The sequence below is a fragment of the Pteronotus mesoamericanus genome, unplaced genomic scaffold, assembly GCF_021234165.1.
Source record: "Pteronotus mesoamericanus isolate MK-2021 breed Mesoamerican mustached bat unplaced genomic scaffold, CSHL_Meso_final scaffold_636, whole genome shotgun sequence".
NCBI lineage: Eukaryota > Metazoa > Chordata > Mammalia > Chiroptera > Mormoopidae > Pteronotus > Pteronotus mesoamericanus.
The window spans coordinates 1,819,104-1,836,408 of NW_026555324.1; the positions used below are offsets into that span (position 1 = coordinate 1,819,104).

Sequence of the window (17,305 nt, forward strand, 5' to 3'; positions counted from 1 at the left end):
CGCAGAGGAGGCAGATAACCCAAATCAAGTTACTGAATTCACCAGACCTCATGCTTCATTTTTGTGTTAGAGCAAGTACAAGCCATTTTATCTCTAAGGATCAGAGTTGCTCTTCACTGCTTAGCGATAATTCTAAGCCAGGGGTAAAGAAGATAGGTAAGTGTTCCCAAGGACAATACGCAAGGGTAGATCAACAATATAAAATGTTGTATGTAACAAATAAAACAATATTGATTTCCTAATTTTGTAATTATGGCTTTAATGCCCAGTCATTTACTTCAAGAAATTTTAAAAGCAGAGATTATCAATGTTTATCTGAACTTGTTGGCTGCCTGCCACAATAAAAGCCAAAAACATGAGACAAGTGCAGGTGAAAAGAAAGAGGTTTGTTCAAACCTCTAGCCCCAAAACCAACCTCAACATCGCAGTGCAGGCAAAGGTTTTTATAAGGAAGGAGAGGGAAAGCAGAACAAAGAGCTTGAGGAAGAGCTGTGGACATGCAGGCAGTGTCACTGATGGTCTCAATATGGATTTTCATGAGCAGCGTCCTGGACTTGGCCATCTGATTTTGTCAGTTGCACTCCTGTGTCCGGGCAGTTGGCATTAACTAAGGCCTCAGGGTCAGGCTTCTCCTTAGATTCACACAGGAACTGAAACTGCTGAACTGTAAACTATACTATAAAAAAAATTTAACATGCAACTTCTAACTCTGAGGAAAAATCAGGTTTAAAATGCTAGCTTTCACATTTACTAAGATTAATAGAGATAGCTTTATATAGTAGAGTGAATTCATTCTCCATTACATGTCAGGTGTCTATTTCATGCTATTTTCTTCCTCAATCATCAGGCTGAGGTGTTAGCAACATGGAAACAGGAAATCAAACAAGGTTTTCAGATTTTATACTTCTGGGATTTTCCCAAGACTCAGAGCATCAACCCCTCTTATTCTGTCTGTTCCTCTCCATGTACCTGGTCACTGTGCTCGGGAACCTGCTCCTCATCCTGGCCATCAGCTCAGACTCCCACCTCCACACGCCCATGTACTTCTTCCTCTGCAACCTGTCCTTGGCTGACATCGGTTTCACCTCCACCACCATCCCGAACATGCTGGTGAACATCCAGACACAGAGCAAAGCCATCACCTATGCAGGCTGCATCACTCAAATGTGTTTTTTTAATGTTTTTGGAAGTATGGACACTTTCCTCCTCACAGTGATGGCCTATGACCGGTTTGTGGCCATCTGTCACCCCTTACAGTACCCAGTCATCATGAACCCCCACCTCTGTGGTCTCCTGGTTCTTGGGTCCTGGCTCATCAGCTTAATATACTCCCTGATCCAGAGCCTGTTGATGTTGCGGCTGTCTTTCTGTACCAGGTGGGTGATTTCACACTTCTACTGTGAACTTGCTCAGGCCATCACACTTGCCTGCTCGGACACACTCATCAATCACATCCTGGTCTATATTGGGTCTGCCCTTCTTGGCATTGTTCCCTTCTTGGGGATTTTTTTCTCCTATATTCGAATTGTCTCCTCAATCCTGAGAATCCCCTCGACAGATGGGAAATATAAAACATTCTCTACCTGTGGGTCTCACCTGTCCACGGTTTCTTTATTCTACGGGACAGGCCTTGGGGTGTACCTCAGCTCTGATGCGCCTTCCTGGAGGGGCATGATGGCCTCGGTGATGTACACTGTGGTCACCCCAATGCTGAACCCCTTCATCTACAGCCTGCGGAACAGGGACATCAAGGGGGCTCTACAAAAAGTCTTGGGAGAACGCTGTATGTTCCATAATGGGGACACTCATCCTGAGATTTTAAGCTGACGGAGTAGCAGCAGCTGGCTAAAGAAATCCCACCTCTTCATATCATCGAATTTTGCTTGCCATCCATTCTTTGCACTGGACTAAGGAAGCAATGGCTTTTTAAGCATTTTGTCTTAACCTCTTTGGGTAACTCCTCTGTTACTCTCGTTCTATTCTCTTTACACTTTCCATTCATTATGTATTACCACACCTCATGTCGGATTTCCAGCCCTGCAGGTTGATTCCAGCCACTTCAGGAACCCATTGGGAACAATTGAATAAGAATTATGATGTAGCACAATTTATTGAGGACCATTGCTACTTTTTATCAACATCACTCATTCACCAATATTTATTGATCACTTTCGCTGTGCTATGCTGCCGTAGGTGTCTGCAATACAGCAGTGAAGGAAAAACTTCGGCCTTATACATCTTAAATCTTATATCTCAGAGTTTTTTTATTACATCATATGAGGGGAGCCCCCGCAAAAAATTCAGGATTATCCTCTGCAGTGTGAGCCCCCCATAGCAGAGGCTTTCCCCACAGTTGCATGTTCTAGGAACCCACCTGTATCAGTGTACCAGGTGCCGTGGTTGTAAGAGGCTGCGTTTGGTTTCAGTGAATTTTTTTTAAGACTCTTTCAATGCATTTGCCTATTTCATGATGGATGATTCACAAACATACCTGCCCCTGCTGCACTGAGCCTTCAGCAATATGATCCTTGTGACCTACTCTTCCTTTTCACCCAATTCTCCCAGAGCCACTTTTTGTTTTGTTTCCCTGGATGAAAAAAGTCCTCAAAGGGGAATGTTTTGCTGGTAGAAAGAGGTTAAACAAAAAATGGCACTGAATTCCATCAAAATCAACGGGATCAAAAACTGTTCTGAGCAGTGGAAAATACATCTCAATAGGTGTATTGCATCAGAAACAAAGTACTTTGAGGTGACTGAAGTTTAAACATGTAATAATAAATACACTACTTTTTATAAATAAATAATTTTGAGGAAGGACTTCCCTCGTATGTCCAACAGAACATACGATGATGGATAAATTATTTATTTGGTTATTCATGAGATTGAACTTTTCTCTAAATGATTGCTTAGTGCATTTCCAAAATAAGCTATAAAAATATACTAGAATAGAAAAACTACAGAACTCAGTATTATATTTGATCAAGTACTAATAAGTTGTTCGGTCCAGTCTAATTTTGCAGGTGAGTCACAAATAGAGGAGTCCAGACAATGAAAAAATCTGGCTGAAAAGGGGACATATCTTTTGGTGTGGTTCCTGGATTGAGCACTGCAATGCAACTCAAGAGAACAATCATTCAGTCACAGAATTGCCACTCTAGGTATGTGATTCCGAGGCTCAGGTAACACAGAACACGTGGGGGCCTGTGGATTGCCTGATATATCATTTTCAGTTCCATATCTTCTTCACCATAAAGAAAGTGGATGTCTTAAGTTTTTGCATCATGGTGTTTCCCAGGACTCTGCAGGCAGGAGAGGATGACATACATATTCATCTCAGTGCTCACGACTTGCTGCCTACTCCAGAACGGAAGGAGTCCAGTGGAGTCTTCTTACAACAACTGGCCTCGAAAAGGGGTGAACTGCATCCCATTAACCTCTAGGATATAAGCCTGAATACAGGCTTGGGTTTGGAAACTGGGAGATGAATCATGATTTTCAGTTGTTGTTGCTGACATCTGACTTTTTCTGGCTTGCCCTTGATATTTTGGATTCTCTAGGTTAAGCAATAGTTTTCATGTCTTCTCCTCTACATGTTGCCACCACCACGGATGCTTGTGGGTCACAGGGCCCAGCTGCTATTCTGGATTTCTTCCCCAGTCATCTACCTACCTTGCCTCCCACGGTTCCTGTTGCCACCTGAGTTTAAACCTTAAGATACCTGTAAGCATCATTTAACAACTCTGCTTTGGTTAGGAGGTTCGCCAAATTCAAAAGTCCAAGAATTACAAAATGGAAACAACAATGGAAATTTTGGATATCAATTGACTTAACATTTACCTCAGCCCAGCTAAACCCAAAACAGATTTATTCCTGGAATAGGCCCATGACCTTCTTTCCTCAGAGCATTTACTTTAGAAAACTTGTCACTGCAGATTTTTGTGCCTCTTTGAAATGTAGATGAATTTCCTTGCAGCCTCTGGTCAGTTTCACATCCAAGGAATGTCTTTCTTAAACGCTTGGGAACTTTCCCTTTGAAATGCAGCCATCAAGAAGGGGAGCATTCTACCTCCCAGCTCCTGGAGGAGGGTAGGAACCTAAATTCCCTAAGCAGCAATTAGCAAACTCAGAAGGCCTAATCACACTTATCAACCTCCTGCTAATATCTTCCACTACTTTTCTATTAGCTTAGCCTAGCTTTAAAAATCAGCCTGACTTACTATTTTTAAATTATTTTTAAAAATAAGCCTGACTTACACTGGACAGGTATATGCAAAAGAATGAAACTAGACCACCTTCTTATACCATACACAAGAATAAACTCAAAATGGGTTAAAGATAAATGTAAGACGCCAAACCATAAAACTCATAGAAAAAAAATAGGTAGTAAGCTCTCCGACATTGTTCCTAGTAATATTTTTTTCTGACTTATCTCCTCGGAAGAGGGAAACAAAATAAAAAAAATAAGTAAATGGGACTGCACAGCAAAGGAAACCATCAACAAAATGCAATGCAAACATACCTATGGAGAAAAGATATTCATCATTGATACTTCCAATAAAGACCTAGTATCCACAATTTATAAAGAACTTGTACAACTTAACATTAAAGAAAAGTAAAACATCCTATTAAAAAACTTGTCTGAGGACCTGAGAATATATATTTCTCCAAAGAGGACATGCAGGTGGTCAACAGACGTTAAATGATGCTCAACCTCACTACTCATCAGAGCAATGCAAACTGAAACCCCAATGAGCTATCACCTCACACCTGTCACAATGGCTGTCCTCTAAATCAGCAAACAACAAGTGTAGGACAGGATGTGGATTAAAAAAAAGGGAACCCTCCTGCACTGTTGATGGGATTGCAAGTCGGTGCCACCACCATGGAGAATAGTCTGGAGATTCCTGAAAAAATTAAAAATAGAGCTACCTTATGACCCAGCAACTCCACTTCTGGTATTTAGCTGAAGAAATCCAAAACACTCATTCAAAAAGATATATTCACTGCTGTGTTCACAGCAGCATTATTTACAGTTGCCAAAGTATGGAAGCAACCTGAATGCCCATAAATAGACCAACTGGACAAAAGAGAAATGGGACATATAAACAGTGGAATATTACTTGGCCCTTAAAAATGGAATCCTACTATTTGTAACAACACGGCTAGACCTCCAGGGTATTATGCTAAGTGAAACAAAGTACTCAGAGAGAGACAAATAGCATATGATTTCACTTACATGTGTATCTTATAAACAAAATAAATAAACAAACAAAATAGAAGCAAACTCATAGATACAGAAACAAATTGTTGCCAGGTAAAAAGAGGATTGGGAGACTGAGTGAAAAAGGTGAAGTAATTAACAAATACAAATTAGTAGCACTAAATAGTCCTGAGGATATAACATACAGCATAGGAAATGTAGTCAATAATATTCTACTAACAATTTATGATGAATTATGGAAGGGATCATTTCATAAATTATGTAAATGTCTAACCACTATGTTGTACCCCTGAAATTTACATAAAAATAATATTGAATGTCAACTGTGATTAAAAATTTTTTTTTTAAATCTGTACCTGCCAGCAGTCAGTCCCCATTGCCACGCTGCACCCATCCCCTGACAATGTTAATCTACTTTCTCTCTCTATGGATTTGCCTATTCTGAATATTTCATAGAAATGGGATCATACCCGTTTAGATATCCTCCTGCCTTTTCTTTCAGCAGAGTTGGTTTCAGTCCCTCTCCTTTATTGCAATCCTCTTGACCCCAATCTTAAATGAAGTCTTACCTATCTGTTTGACTATGTCTCATGCAATTTCCCATTGTCATAATCGACATCTTTCATAGAAATTTCTTTATAACAAATTTCTATCAGAGTATATTTTTGGCGGTGAAATATCTGATATCTTGCCTGTTTATGTCAATAATGTCACATTTCACAAAATACTTTAGATTGGAAGAGGACCAAAATACACTCTCTTGAGGACATATATCAGTTTAATTTGGGACAGAATAGTTGATGCAGCCAGGTAAAAGATGATCTTTTATAACATTCTAGATATGTGAGTCCACTAAGCAGGTAATGACAATACAAGAGAAATACAGACTAACTGGATGGAGAGAAGATCAGGAGAAGTTAGATGGTTGGTCAGGCATCTTTAAGTGCTGATACTTAAGTGGGAAGTTGAATAAGAAAGAAGAAGAATTTTCTAGACATAGATAATTAACTTTAATGGTCTTGAGGTCACGAAGAACATGGTCTGCTTGAAGAACTACAAGAAAGCCAGTAAGCATAAACAAACTTAACATTCAACAGATTGCCTGTAAGAGGTTCCAGCCGCAGAGGTTCTGCTTCAGCAGGTCTGGAGCAAGACCTGAAGTTCAGCACGCATGAGCTCCCAGGATAATGCTTATAATGGGCCAGCAAGAGAATTGGAAGTTGGAAAGGGATAGAAGAGACTAAACCTTGCCAAGTTTATACACCTTGGCAAGGAGTTCTGATTAGACCTAAAAACAAAACAAAATTTAAAAAAACCTGGCTTCCATGTAAAAGGAGAGAAAGTGAACATTCAGAAGCCTTTTAGAACACTCTTGCAAGGGTAGGAAATACAAATCACAGGAAAATCTGAGCAGTTATTTGTTAGTGCATTTTGACAGTGGGAACACGAAGAGAGTTCAGTAGTACGTCAGCCAGCTTGCAGTTAGAGTTCCTTCAACTATTTGACATCGCCTGTCTGTGCATCTCTGTATTCTAATGGACAAGACTTGGAAAGTTCCTCAGGTCTTCAGAAACCTCCTCCTCCCAGGACGACAGAATATCCTTAGTGTTAGTCACTGTCATTAACCCTGTGCTCAATGCCTTCTGAATCCAAGCAACAGAGGAGTCTGGGGAAACTGGTCAAACTTTCTAACAAAATCAGGTAAAGTGGATGCTTCTGATTGAGCCATAGGGCCTCTAGAAATTTCAAGAGGATGACAGAGGCCAAAAAATTATCACCCTTAACTCATATTTTATTTACACTCTAAGATTTAATATTTTAAAAGAAACATTTTTGAAGAATAATACTCCTGCAGATGTTATATTACCTTATTACCTCAAGCTTTGCACTCCCTTTGCATCAAACATCTCTGACTTTGGATATCTAGATTCATTAATATTTTCTATGGAGACCTCCCTACTGCCCCAAAATTTCAATACCTCAGCTGCTCTCCTTAGATTTGTCCATCACTGAGCCAAGCGCCTGCTTGTAATTATTAAAGCATTGCTGAGTGTTTAAAAAAACTACCTTGGAATTTTCTTAAAGTCATCACAAAATAATTTTATTAGTCAGGAGATATCCCAGGCTGGCTTCTTGCAAAGACACTCAGAGACAGTGATGAGCATGCAGGATGTTTACCAGGTAGTGCCCCTGGAATCAACACCTGTGGAAGAGCAGATGTGTGGGAATGAACTTGGCCTCACTTACAGAGAGAGATGACTTTTTCCCAGGTCCTTGGGGGTAACCTATAAGCCCTTGAAATTTAGCTAGTGGTAGAAGTGGTGGGTTATTTTTGGACCATACCTGATAGTTTACATTAACGAGATGACTGAGGATGGCACATGGTTATACCAAAAAGACCCCCATGTATATAAATGGTGGGTGCTTTAGGCCAAGTGATGTCAGCCAAATGCCTGGGGGGAAAAGCTGGAGCGTGAATTCAACCAAATGGGAAATAATTCAATTCATCACACCAATGTGATGAAGCCTCAGTAAAATCTCTGGACTCTGAAGCTCAGGTGTGTCACCTGGTGAGCAGTCCCTCTGAGTATTGTCTCACATTGTGGCAGGAGGAGGTAATGGATCTGAACCCCATGCGGAGAGGACAACCAGAAGCTTTACCTATGGGACTTTCAGATATTTCCCCATATCTACCTCCTTTTGACTAATCCTGTTTTGTATTCTTTTACTATAATAAAACTGTAATCGAAAGTCTAACACTATCCGAAGTTCTGTGCTTCATTCTGGTGAATTATTGAACCTGAGGGAATTCCTTTACTTTGAGTCATTCTAGCAAATCATTGAATGTGAGAGAGTCCCTTAATGGTGGCCAACTCGTCTGGAGTGCGGGCGGCCGTGGGACTCCTGGACGTGTGGCTGGTGTCTGAAGTGAAGACAGTCTTGCAGGAACTCTTCCTTCAGACTCTGTGGTTTGGCAAACTCTTTGTAGCAAACAAGGGCAGTGGAAAAATCAAGCCAATTCGAAGCCCATCAAAGACCGCCTAAAATCACCAGGGAGCTCTGGATCCAGGATGATCCCTAGAAGTTGGAAGGAACTGGTGCCAAGGGGCCAAGTATCATGGGATGTGGGCAGCTCCAGAAAGAGCCATGATCTTGACTATGGTGGCTCTCTGCCGCCGAGGCAGATCCCTGTGGGAGCTGATGCGGAGGGCTGGGTGGTGCACCGGACAATGGGAGGCAATATACCCTTCGTTCCTAATAGGACATCTTCTTTTATTGCAGTAAAATAACCTAATATAAAATTTCCCAGCTTAACCATTTTAAGTGTCCCGTTCAGTGGGGATAAGCACATTCCCGCTGCTGTGCAGCCAGCACCACCATCCATTTCCAGGACACTTTTCATCTTGCAGAAACGAAAATCATTATTCCACCAAAAGCCAACGCCCTGTTCTCTCTTCCCGCTTCCCCTGGCAACCAATATTTGACTTTATATCCCCATGAATTTCACTACTTTAGGTGCCTCGTGTAAGTGAAATTATACAGCAATTGTTCTTTCAGGTATGGCTGTGTAATTGATGAGGAGATAGTAGATGGAATATGGAAAAGAATTATCAGAAAATTAGGAACTTTACATCCACGTTTTTCTAGAAAAATCCCTATTGATAAGTATTTATCAAACTCAGTATTAATGCCATTCCATTGCAATTTCAAAATACCTTGGTTTTAGAAAGATATTAAATACTCAGTTTACATTCTTAAGCATCTGACCATGATTAGGAAGGAGCAAAAATATGGGAAAATAGAGAAGAATCACAGGGAAACTGTAGAAAGAATAAATACCAAAAATGGAGAGCTATGGTTTTTTTATAATGATACCGACAAGACAACTCATGACCAAGAGTCCTGGGTAATATCTTGGAAAGTAAGAAGGGTATACTGAATGGCTGTGCATCATCCTGGAGAGACTGAGGCTGAAGGACAGAGTCCAAAACAAACTCCTCATTCCATGATAGCCGTGCTAAGACGAATAACTGTGCAGACAGAAAGCAGATCCATGTGGGTACAAATACACTATGAGACTGCAGATTCACAATTTCTTGTTATTCATGTTTGATTTTGCTGCCATTTCCAGTCCTGGGAGCCAAAGAAGATCACAGAAGTAATAAAATTAGGCCATTCTCCTGATGATCCTCCAGAGGGCACTCTTGATGTCCCTGTTCCTCAGGCTGTAGATGAAGGGGTTCAGCATGGGGGTGACCACCGTGTACATCACCGAGGCCACCGCACCCTTCCTCGGGGAAGATGACACAGCAGAACTGAGGTACACCCCGAGGCCCGTTCCATAAAATAAGCAAACAACTGACAGGTGAGAGCCACAGGTGGAGAAGGCTCTATACCTCCCCCCTGACGACGGGACTCTCAGAATGGAGGAAACAATTCGCGTGTAAGAGAAAAGGATCCCTGAGAGTGGAACGCCACCAAAGATGACACCAAAAAAAAAGATCAAAGTGTTATTGGTGGAGGTGTCAGAACAGGCAAGGTTGAGGAGTTGAGAAGCATCACAAAAGAAGTGAGGAATTTCCACATCTGTACAGAAGGTAAGTTGTGACACCATCAAGTGGTGTAGCTGGGAGACCAAAAAGCTGATGAAAAATGACAGCAGGACACACAAGCCACAGAAGCGGGGGGTCAGGACGACCACATAGTGCAGAGGCTGACAAATGGCCACCAACCGGTCATAGGCCATCAAAGCCAGAAGGAGACTGTCCAAACATGCAAAAAGAGAAAAAGAGGAGACCTGAGTGAGGCAGCCTGCGTAGGTGATGGAGTGGCTGCCTGTCTGGAGGTTCGCCAGCATCTTGGGAACTGTGGTGGTGCTGAAACTGATGTCAGCCAGGGACAAATTGCAGAGGAAGAAGTACATGGGCGTGTGGAGGCGGGAGGCAGAGCTGACGGCCAGGATGATGAGCAGGTTCCCCAGCACGGTCACCAGGTACATGGCCAGGAACAGCCCAAACAGAAGAGGCCGCAGCTCTGGGTCATCGGACAGTCCCAGGAGGAAGAATTCTGAGTCACCTGTTCGATTCCGTGCTTCTGTGCAGATGGGACACAGTTTGAAAAAGAAGGGAGTGTGGAGTAAATAAAACAAGTGTAGAGGCGTCCGTGTTTTAGATTCGAGCAATTCACAAATAAAGTATTTTCTCTTGAGCTTGAGGACCATACACCACCCGCCCCCACCCTTAACATTCACCAACATTTCTCAGTTGTGAACTCCTCTTACAACCCTCTCCTTACCGATGGCTGGGCCATTTTCCTATTTCTATATACACCCACATAGGAGACACTGGGTCAAAGAATATTAGAGAAGAAAGGACACTTGAGATTTAAAAACTCCATCTACAGAGGAAAATATCAGCCTTCTAATTTTCAAAGAAAAATCTGGAACGGGTAATATTGTTTTCTAAGAAAAAAAAACATCTTAACTGAAACCCACTAAGGAGCAGTTGAATGTACTTTATCTCACTCAAATGCAGTATCAGAAATTCCCTTAATTAGGAATGTAGTCTAGAAGAGCTAAAACTCTATTAACTGGATTCTAACCTAAAATACAACGTTCATAATCTGATAGCATTTTTCTGTGACAAATATCTTCAAGAGTTCTCAGCTCTTTTTGGCTTTATGACAATGTCCTTCATGGAGGTGAGTGCTCACTCACACGTGTGGGCGACTGGTCAGGGGCCTTCACCTATAACTGAAATGTGTAAATAGTTGGCCTTGGTGGGCCTCACATTTTGAGTAATACATCTTTGGTAAATGCACAAAATCATGCAGCACCCCTGACCCTAAAGATGGTGTTAGTTTACAATGCACCAATGATTAGAAAATAATTAACTTTCAGGAATACTCTGTACTCGTTTTTCTTTTGAGAAAGTATTTTCTGTCTGTGATACACAGTCTCAGAGAAACACCTGCGGGTGAGTTTGCACTTCCCTGGTTTTGTTCGTCGTGGCTTAAATTTGTTCTTAAATTTGTCTCTAACCACAGACATTTGTGAAGTCTTGATTTCTTACCAAGTCCAACCTTCTAACAAACAGTTGAGGAACTGAAGACCAAAGCCAGGCCTCAAACCGTAAGTTGGCCTTCCTATGGCAGCCTAAATGCTTCCAAGTCAGTTCTTCCTGACAGAGGGACTGCACGTCTCCTCAGTTCGGCTCCCTGAAGGCAGCTCGGGTCACTTCTCCTGACAGGTCAAAACATGATGAGTTACTGAAGCATTACATTGTCAACATATTTCTTCCTTTGTGTGACATCCTTGATTCCTGTGGATATAGCTGATCGTTTCTAATGTGCAAGTTCTACCTGCCTTTACATGAACTATAACATAACAAACTATTGTGCATCAAATATGATGTAATTTGGGAAAATCAAAAGGGAAAAGAGCAAAGACTAATATTACAAATATTTGAGTAGTTTGCTCATCTATAAAATGGGTATATTAATTGACTTGACCTCAGAGGATTGCTGTAAGAAATAAAATTAAATTATAAACATAAATTAGTTAAACAGTGGTTATTGGTACTCGTTGATATTATAATTACCTATCCATCTTTTAAAATTTAGGGATAAGTGATATAAACCAGTCAGAGAACAACAAGTACCATATGATTTCACTCACTTGTGGAATCTAATGAAGAAACAGAACTAACAAGCAAAATAGAGACAGATGCATAGAGAGAGAGCAGGCAGACAGCTCTGCGGGTGGAGGCTTTGGGAGAGGAGAAACTGAGCAGAAAGAAAGAAAAAGAACTTATGGACACAGACAAGAGTGCGGTGATTGTGGTGGGGGGCATGTGGATATAGGTGGAAGAGGATACTGGGTGGATAAAGGCAAATGTAAAAAAAATACAATAAAAAAATAATTAAAATATTTAGTGATGAGCTGGCCATAACCTGGAACCAGTTAAATCAGAATTGCTACACATAAGTCCCTGGGGCGCACTGTCACCAAGCAGAGTAGAGAACCACTGTCAGACAGTGAATAAATGTTGTATTAACGTTATCAATTCTTTTCCATACCATTTTTACCCACTGTCCATATAAATATTTAGTAATACATGCTATATAATTTATATTTATTGTTGATAAAACCTGAGGGTTTTTTCCCTGTCCCTGCATGATCTTCCCCTGCACTTCAGTTGTTCAAACTCAAACACTGTCATCAATCTGGTGGATGCATTTTCCTTTCAGTATCTTTATAATATTGGTAGCGAGTTTTGTATTCATAGCTGTTTTCTTGAAAACTTACCTGAACGCTCTCATACTTCACACGCTCTGCCCCGAGTTCTCACTCACCACTGCGCTGCGTTTTAAGGCTCCCTGTGAAATACACCCTCCCATCCCGGCACTTTAACTGGTGCACAGCATTACCTGTGGGGCAAACTTCACTTTACTCTTCAGGTTTTTTATTGTGACAGTTCTTAGGCCCCTCTCCGTATCACACAAGTGAGAATTTCTTAAAGATACAGGCATAAAAGATCATTCTTTGGGCTGTAAAAAATTGACATATGCGCCATTTCACTATGAATTACCTATATTTAGTTTCCCAAGAGAAAAATGAGGCAAAACCAGCTACATGCTCAGATTGCCAAGGGATATCATTAGCGAGTTCCCTGAAGTCTGACTAGCAATGGTCTTTTCAGGATAGAGCCACATCACAATTCCCATCTCATGGAGGGACTGGTATTTCCCTATCTCGGGTTTACAAAATGTGCTGCCACATGCGTTACTACTCGTAGAAATCCTAGGATCCACAACATCCGTGTAAGAACTGTCCCTGCGAACGCCTGGGTCCATTTTGCTAATTCACAGGTGAACTCGCCCAATCCCAGGAGAAGGAATTGGTGGTGGAGCCCCCGTTCGCTCCTCTGAGACTAACGCAGGTTTGGAGAGAAACCAGCGCGGTGCTGCGCGGGAGGGGACAGAGCCCTGGGGTGGGGATCTGGCCGCCGGAGGCCCCAGCTTTCGCGCGCCCCCGGGGAAGTGTGAGTGGTCCGCCCGCCTCTCCGGGCTGGCATCTCTAACGTAGAAATCGGGGCTAACACCCATCTCTGGGAAACGTGTGGCACCAGCAGACGTTTGCCCTCAAAAGAAGTTCGCTCGTGCTTTTGAAATCCCATTGAAAGAGTGGGTCTGTTGATGGAAAACAAGCGCAGGGAAGGTGTAATGGCGCGTTATTCCAACAGGTGGCAGCGACGGGAGGAAGCCGGTCCTGCCCCAGGTGGTCCGTTCACAGAGTGAGCGGGAACCCTAAGAGGTGCCTCCGTCCACACAGTACGATTTACTGCCTCTCTTTTTTCTGTGCTGCATGTTCATGAAAATCTCCACAGCCATTTTTTTGTGTTTCAATGTTGTAGATTCATTTAAATGAAAAATGATAGGTTTCTTAGAACATCTGTGAGCTTGATCCACGTAATCACGCTCCATCTCCTGCCTAGTCCTAGAGGCACCGCTGGGAGGAAGGAGAGCGCAGGAGGGGCAGCGCCTGGTGTGTGTGGCGATGCTGCCCGCGCTCGGTTCCTGAGGCCCAAGGAGGAGTCTGGGCGAAATCTACCGGAGGTGGTGGTTGCTCTCTGCCGAGCGCAGACTGGGTCCCGGGGGATCAGAAGTGAATTGGACCTTTGTTTCCTTCTACGTGTTCAGAACCTCCCTGTACAGGCACAAAACTATCTGAAACCTTCTGTACTGGCGCCCTCCCTCTCTTTGTCTATTTGTCCTCAAGAGGAAGGAAACCGCTCCGACAGCCCCTGCCCCGCCCACCATCTCCACAGTACTCACGGGGCGGTCCCGTGTCCGCTGGAGGAGGACCAAGCAGGGGGAATCCACTGCCCCTGCCCTGCGTGGGCGCTGCAGGTCCAGGCTCCGTCCTCAGGGCCGGCGGCCTGGCCGCGCTCGTCATGGGCCCCTGCTGCAGGCACGTGAGACGAGAAGGCTCGGGTGTGAAGCCCACGGACTGAGACGGGAACTTCAAGGGCTGCGGCCCAAGCTCACGGTCTATTCTTGCATGGACGTGGGAGCTCAATGCTCAGAGCTCATAATTAGCCAAATTGGTCTGCGTTATCCCAGTCTCTGAGGACTTGCTGTTATTAACAGAAGAGGAAAGTGGAAGGTGCTTTCAAGGGTTTGGGCCCTCTCCCTTCCCAGGAGGTAGCTCCCCTATACTTCTCCCTTCCAACTTTCAAGATGCAGGAATTTTATAAATTCAGACAAGTTTTTCCATTAAAAAAGGAATGTGTTATTTCACCTAACATAATAGTCTCCAGTTCCAGGCTGGGTGGAGGAGGGCTAAGGGGGAAAAAATTAGCCAACTGCAATAGAATAAACAAGAATAATAAAAAATATTAATAAAAAAATTTAAAACAATGTGTGACTTGTATGTTTGCACATTCATGAATTGATCATTCTATGTAGAGATATTTATGTTTTCTATTGCAAGAATATGATATAATTTCTATTTTCTATTTAAAATTGATGTCTCTAAGGAGAAACTTCCTCTTTTTTTATAGTCCTGCTTTGGGGTTTTGGACATGTGTTAAGACATGTGGATTTTGTTGCTGTTGTTGTTGTTAAGTTTTATTTTGAAAGACAGCCAAAGTCCTAATTTTTCCATAGAACTTATGCTTGTTATTACATTAGACAGCCATCTATTTTGTTATGTGAAATTGACCATTTTCTTAAATCCTACAGGGGGGTTCACAGATGTCTGTGTTCTAAATGTAAGGCTGCAGTCATCTCATCTTTTTTTAAATTGAATTTATTGAATCCCTTTCATTAATAACATTATGTAGCTGTCAGGTGTCACAGTTCTATAGTACATCATCTGTATATTGTATTGCATGTTCATCACCCCAAGTTCAAGTTTCCTTCTGTCATCATTTATCCCCCTCTTTACCCTCTTCTACTGCCCCTACCCTTCCTTTCCCTCTGGCAATCACCATGCTGTTTTCTGTGTCTAGGAGATACTTTGTTTGTTTTGCTTATGTTGCAATGAAAGTCCAATACTTTTTGATATTTTGTTCATTGCATGTAAGTCACAAGGTCTGGACTACATTGAGATGGTATATACAAAGTCATGAACGCAGAAAGCAGAGGATATTAGGAGCATCTTAGAAGCTGCCCACCACAAAGGCTTCAATGTCCATCAGGAATTTAGGCTGTGAGCACAGCAATGTCCTAGAGCTGTCTCTCTGCTTTCCAGCACAGTCCCCAAACTTCCACATCACCATCTTGTTAAAAAATAAAAATAAAAATAAAAATAAAATAAAATAAACCTTTACCCAAAAAGAACTAGTACATGAAAGAACTTGCCCTGTTCTAGGTATTTCTGCAGACCCCACAATGCTGCTTCTGACCATCATGAAAAGAAGTCTCCCTGGTTTCTCTCACACCAACAGATTCCTTTCATCTTTGCCGGGAGAAGCCATAGCCACTTCAACACATGTCTCTGGAGGCTTCTGATTGATCCACTACTAAGGACTTATCTCTCTCCAAATATATTTTCTTTATAATCTTTGTATTTTAACTCCTGAAATCTTTTAAAATGTGATTTTGGCTGATATAGTAAGAGAAAGTGGAATGTATGGGAATCGGTTATTTGTGACAACCCAATCTAATTTTTGCAGGCCTTCTGGCTCAGATTTCTCTGTATGAGGAGCTCAGAGATTGATTTCACATTAACTGATATGAAGAAAACTTGATTACTTGACCAGTTATATTGGATATGGCATAAACTATGCTACTAACGTGTGGGTGTGTAAATGGCAGGAGAAACCTTTAGGGAGCCAAAATGACCAAATCGCAGGAGTATAGAGAGGAAGTGGAGAAGGAGACATGAGCACTGAGACATTTTAGAATGCTTGGGCAGGAAGGAAAAGCTAATGTTAAACTGAGCCAATCAGATACTCGCCACTTCATTGTTAGTGAAGTTGGTAGGTGATTTAGCTTAGTGGTAAAAGACAGAGTAAATTAAACCAGTTATTGGACTGCTTTTCAGAAAGCCCAGACTGCTACCTCAGAAAATATGCATAGAATTTCTAAAGGAAAGATTGATAAGTGTGTAGGTACCTAGATATGTAGCATAAGTCAGAAGGAGGTTCCTAGTGAAAGAAAAAATTTCCCCTTTGCTGAGGACATGATCTTTTGCTATCCCTGAGTAATGAAAATGAATATAGACTTAAATTTATTTATCACAATTTGGGTGACAACAACCTACAGGCACAATTAGAACCACACAGACACTGGAAATATCATACCACTACTTTAAATCTCCATTGTATGCCTTTGATCAAGACGTATCATCACAATCACCTTTTTGTTCTGAACTCACTTTGTGTTTTGCCAGTTGCATCCCACACCATAGCTTTATTCCCATATTTTGAGGGTTCAATCAAGGAGAGAGAAACCACACTAGTCCTTTTTCATTAAGATAATTTAATATAGGTATGATTAAATTGTCTTTCAAAGATGGAAAGCATGAAAGAAAAATATGGTAATAGGGTGTCATAACTGTTGGATTTAGTGACAACCCCATAGGCTAAGGGGTAAAGGGAAAGGTTGGAATGAGTGCCCTTTACTGACCATTATTGAAAGAGCTTAAAGAGAAACCAGGTGGGAATCAGAGCCTCCATCACAGCATCACAGCTGAAAGTATAGAAGGGTAAGTTTGGAGCAGAAAAACAATAGCTTAATATTCAGTACAAAGAGACAGCTGTAGAGTATGGGGGAAGAACATATATGAAAAAATATTACCTGGAATATGAGGGGGGAAATCACATTGGCTGCTACTAAGGCAAACTCTTTCATATCGCCTCCTTGATGAGCTCTGAACACTTTAAGATCTTCAGGAAGGGGAAGGGAGTAGTCAAAGAACTCTTAGGAATGACTCGTGGATGTGGACAACAGAGAGGGATTGACTGTGGGAGAGAAGGGTGGGTTGGGTGGATGGGGGGAAAGGGGGAAACATTGGGACAACTGTAATAGAATATACAATAAAAAATAAAGTACAACAAAAGATCTTCAGGATCTGAT

At 41.9% G+C, this 17,305-nt stretch overlaps 2 protein-coding genes across 2 annotated transcripts; one reads left to right on the top strand and one right to left on the bottom strand.

Moving 5' to 3' along the window:
• Positions 1 to 864: 864 nt before the first annotated feature.
• Positions 865 to 1,827, top strand: LOC129061472 (olfactory receptor-like protein OLF4). Its single transcript, XM_054562142.1, has one exon. It carries the CDS (start codon positions 865 to 867, stop codon positions 1,825 to 1,827), a length of 963 nt encoding a protein of 320 aa, XP_054418117.1.
• Positions 1,828 to 9,389: 7,562 nt separating this feature from the next.
• LOC129061556 (olfactory receptor 18-like) lies at positions 9,390 to 14,177 on the bottom strand. The gene is made up of 2 exons (XM_054562241.1): positions 14,057 to 14,177; positions 9,390 to 10,315 (listed from the first exon to the last, which is right to left on the bottom strand). The coding sequence occupies exons 1-2, from the start codon at positions 14,175 to 14,177 to the stop codon at positions 9,390 to 9,392; spliced, it is 1,047 nt and encodes a 348-aa protein (XP_054418216.1).
• Between the last annotated feature and the right edge of the window lie 3,128 nt (positions 14,178 to 17,305).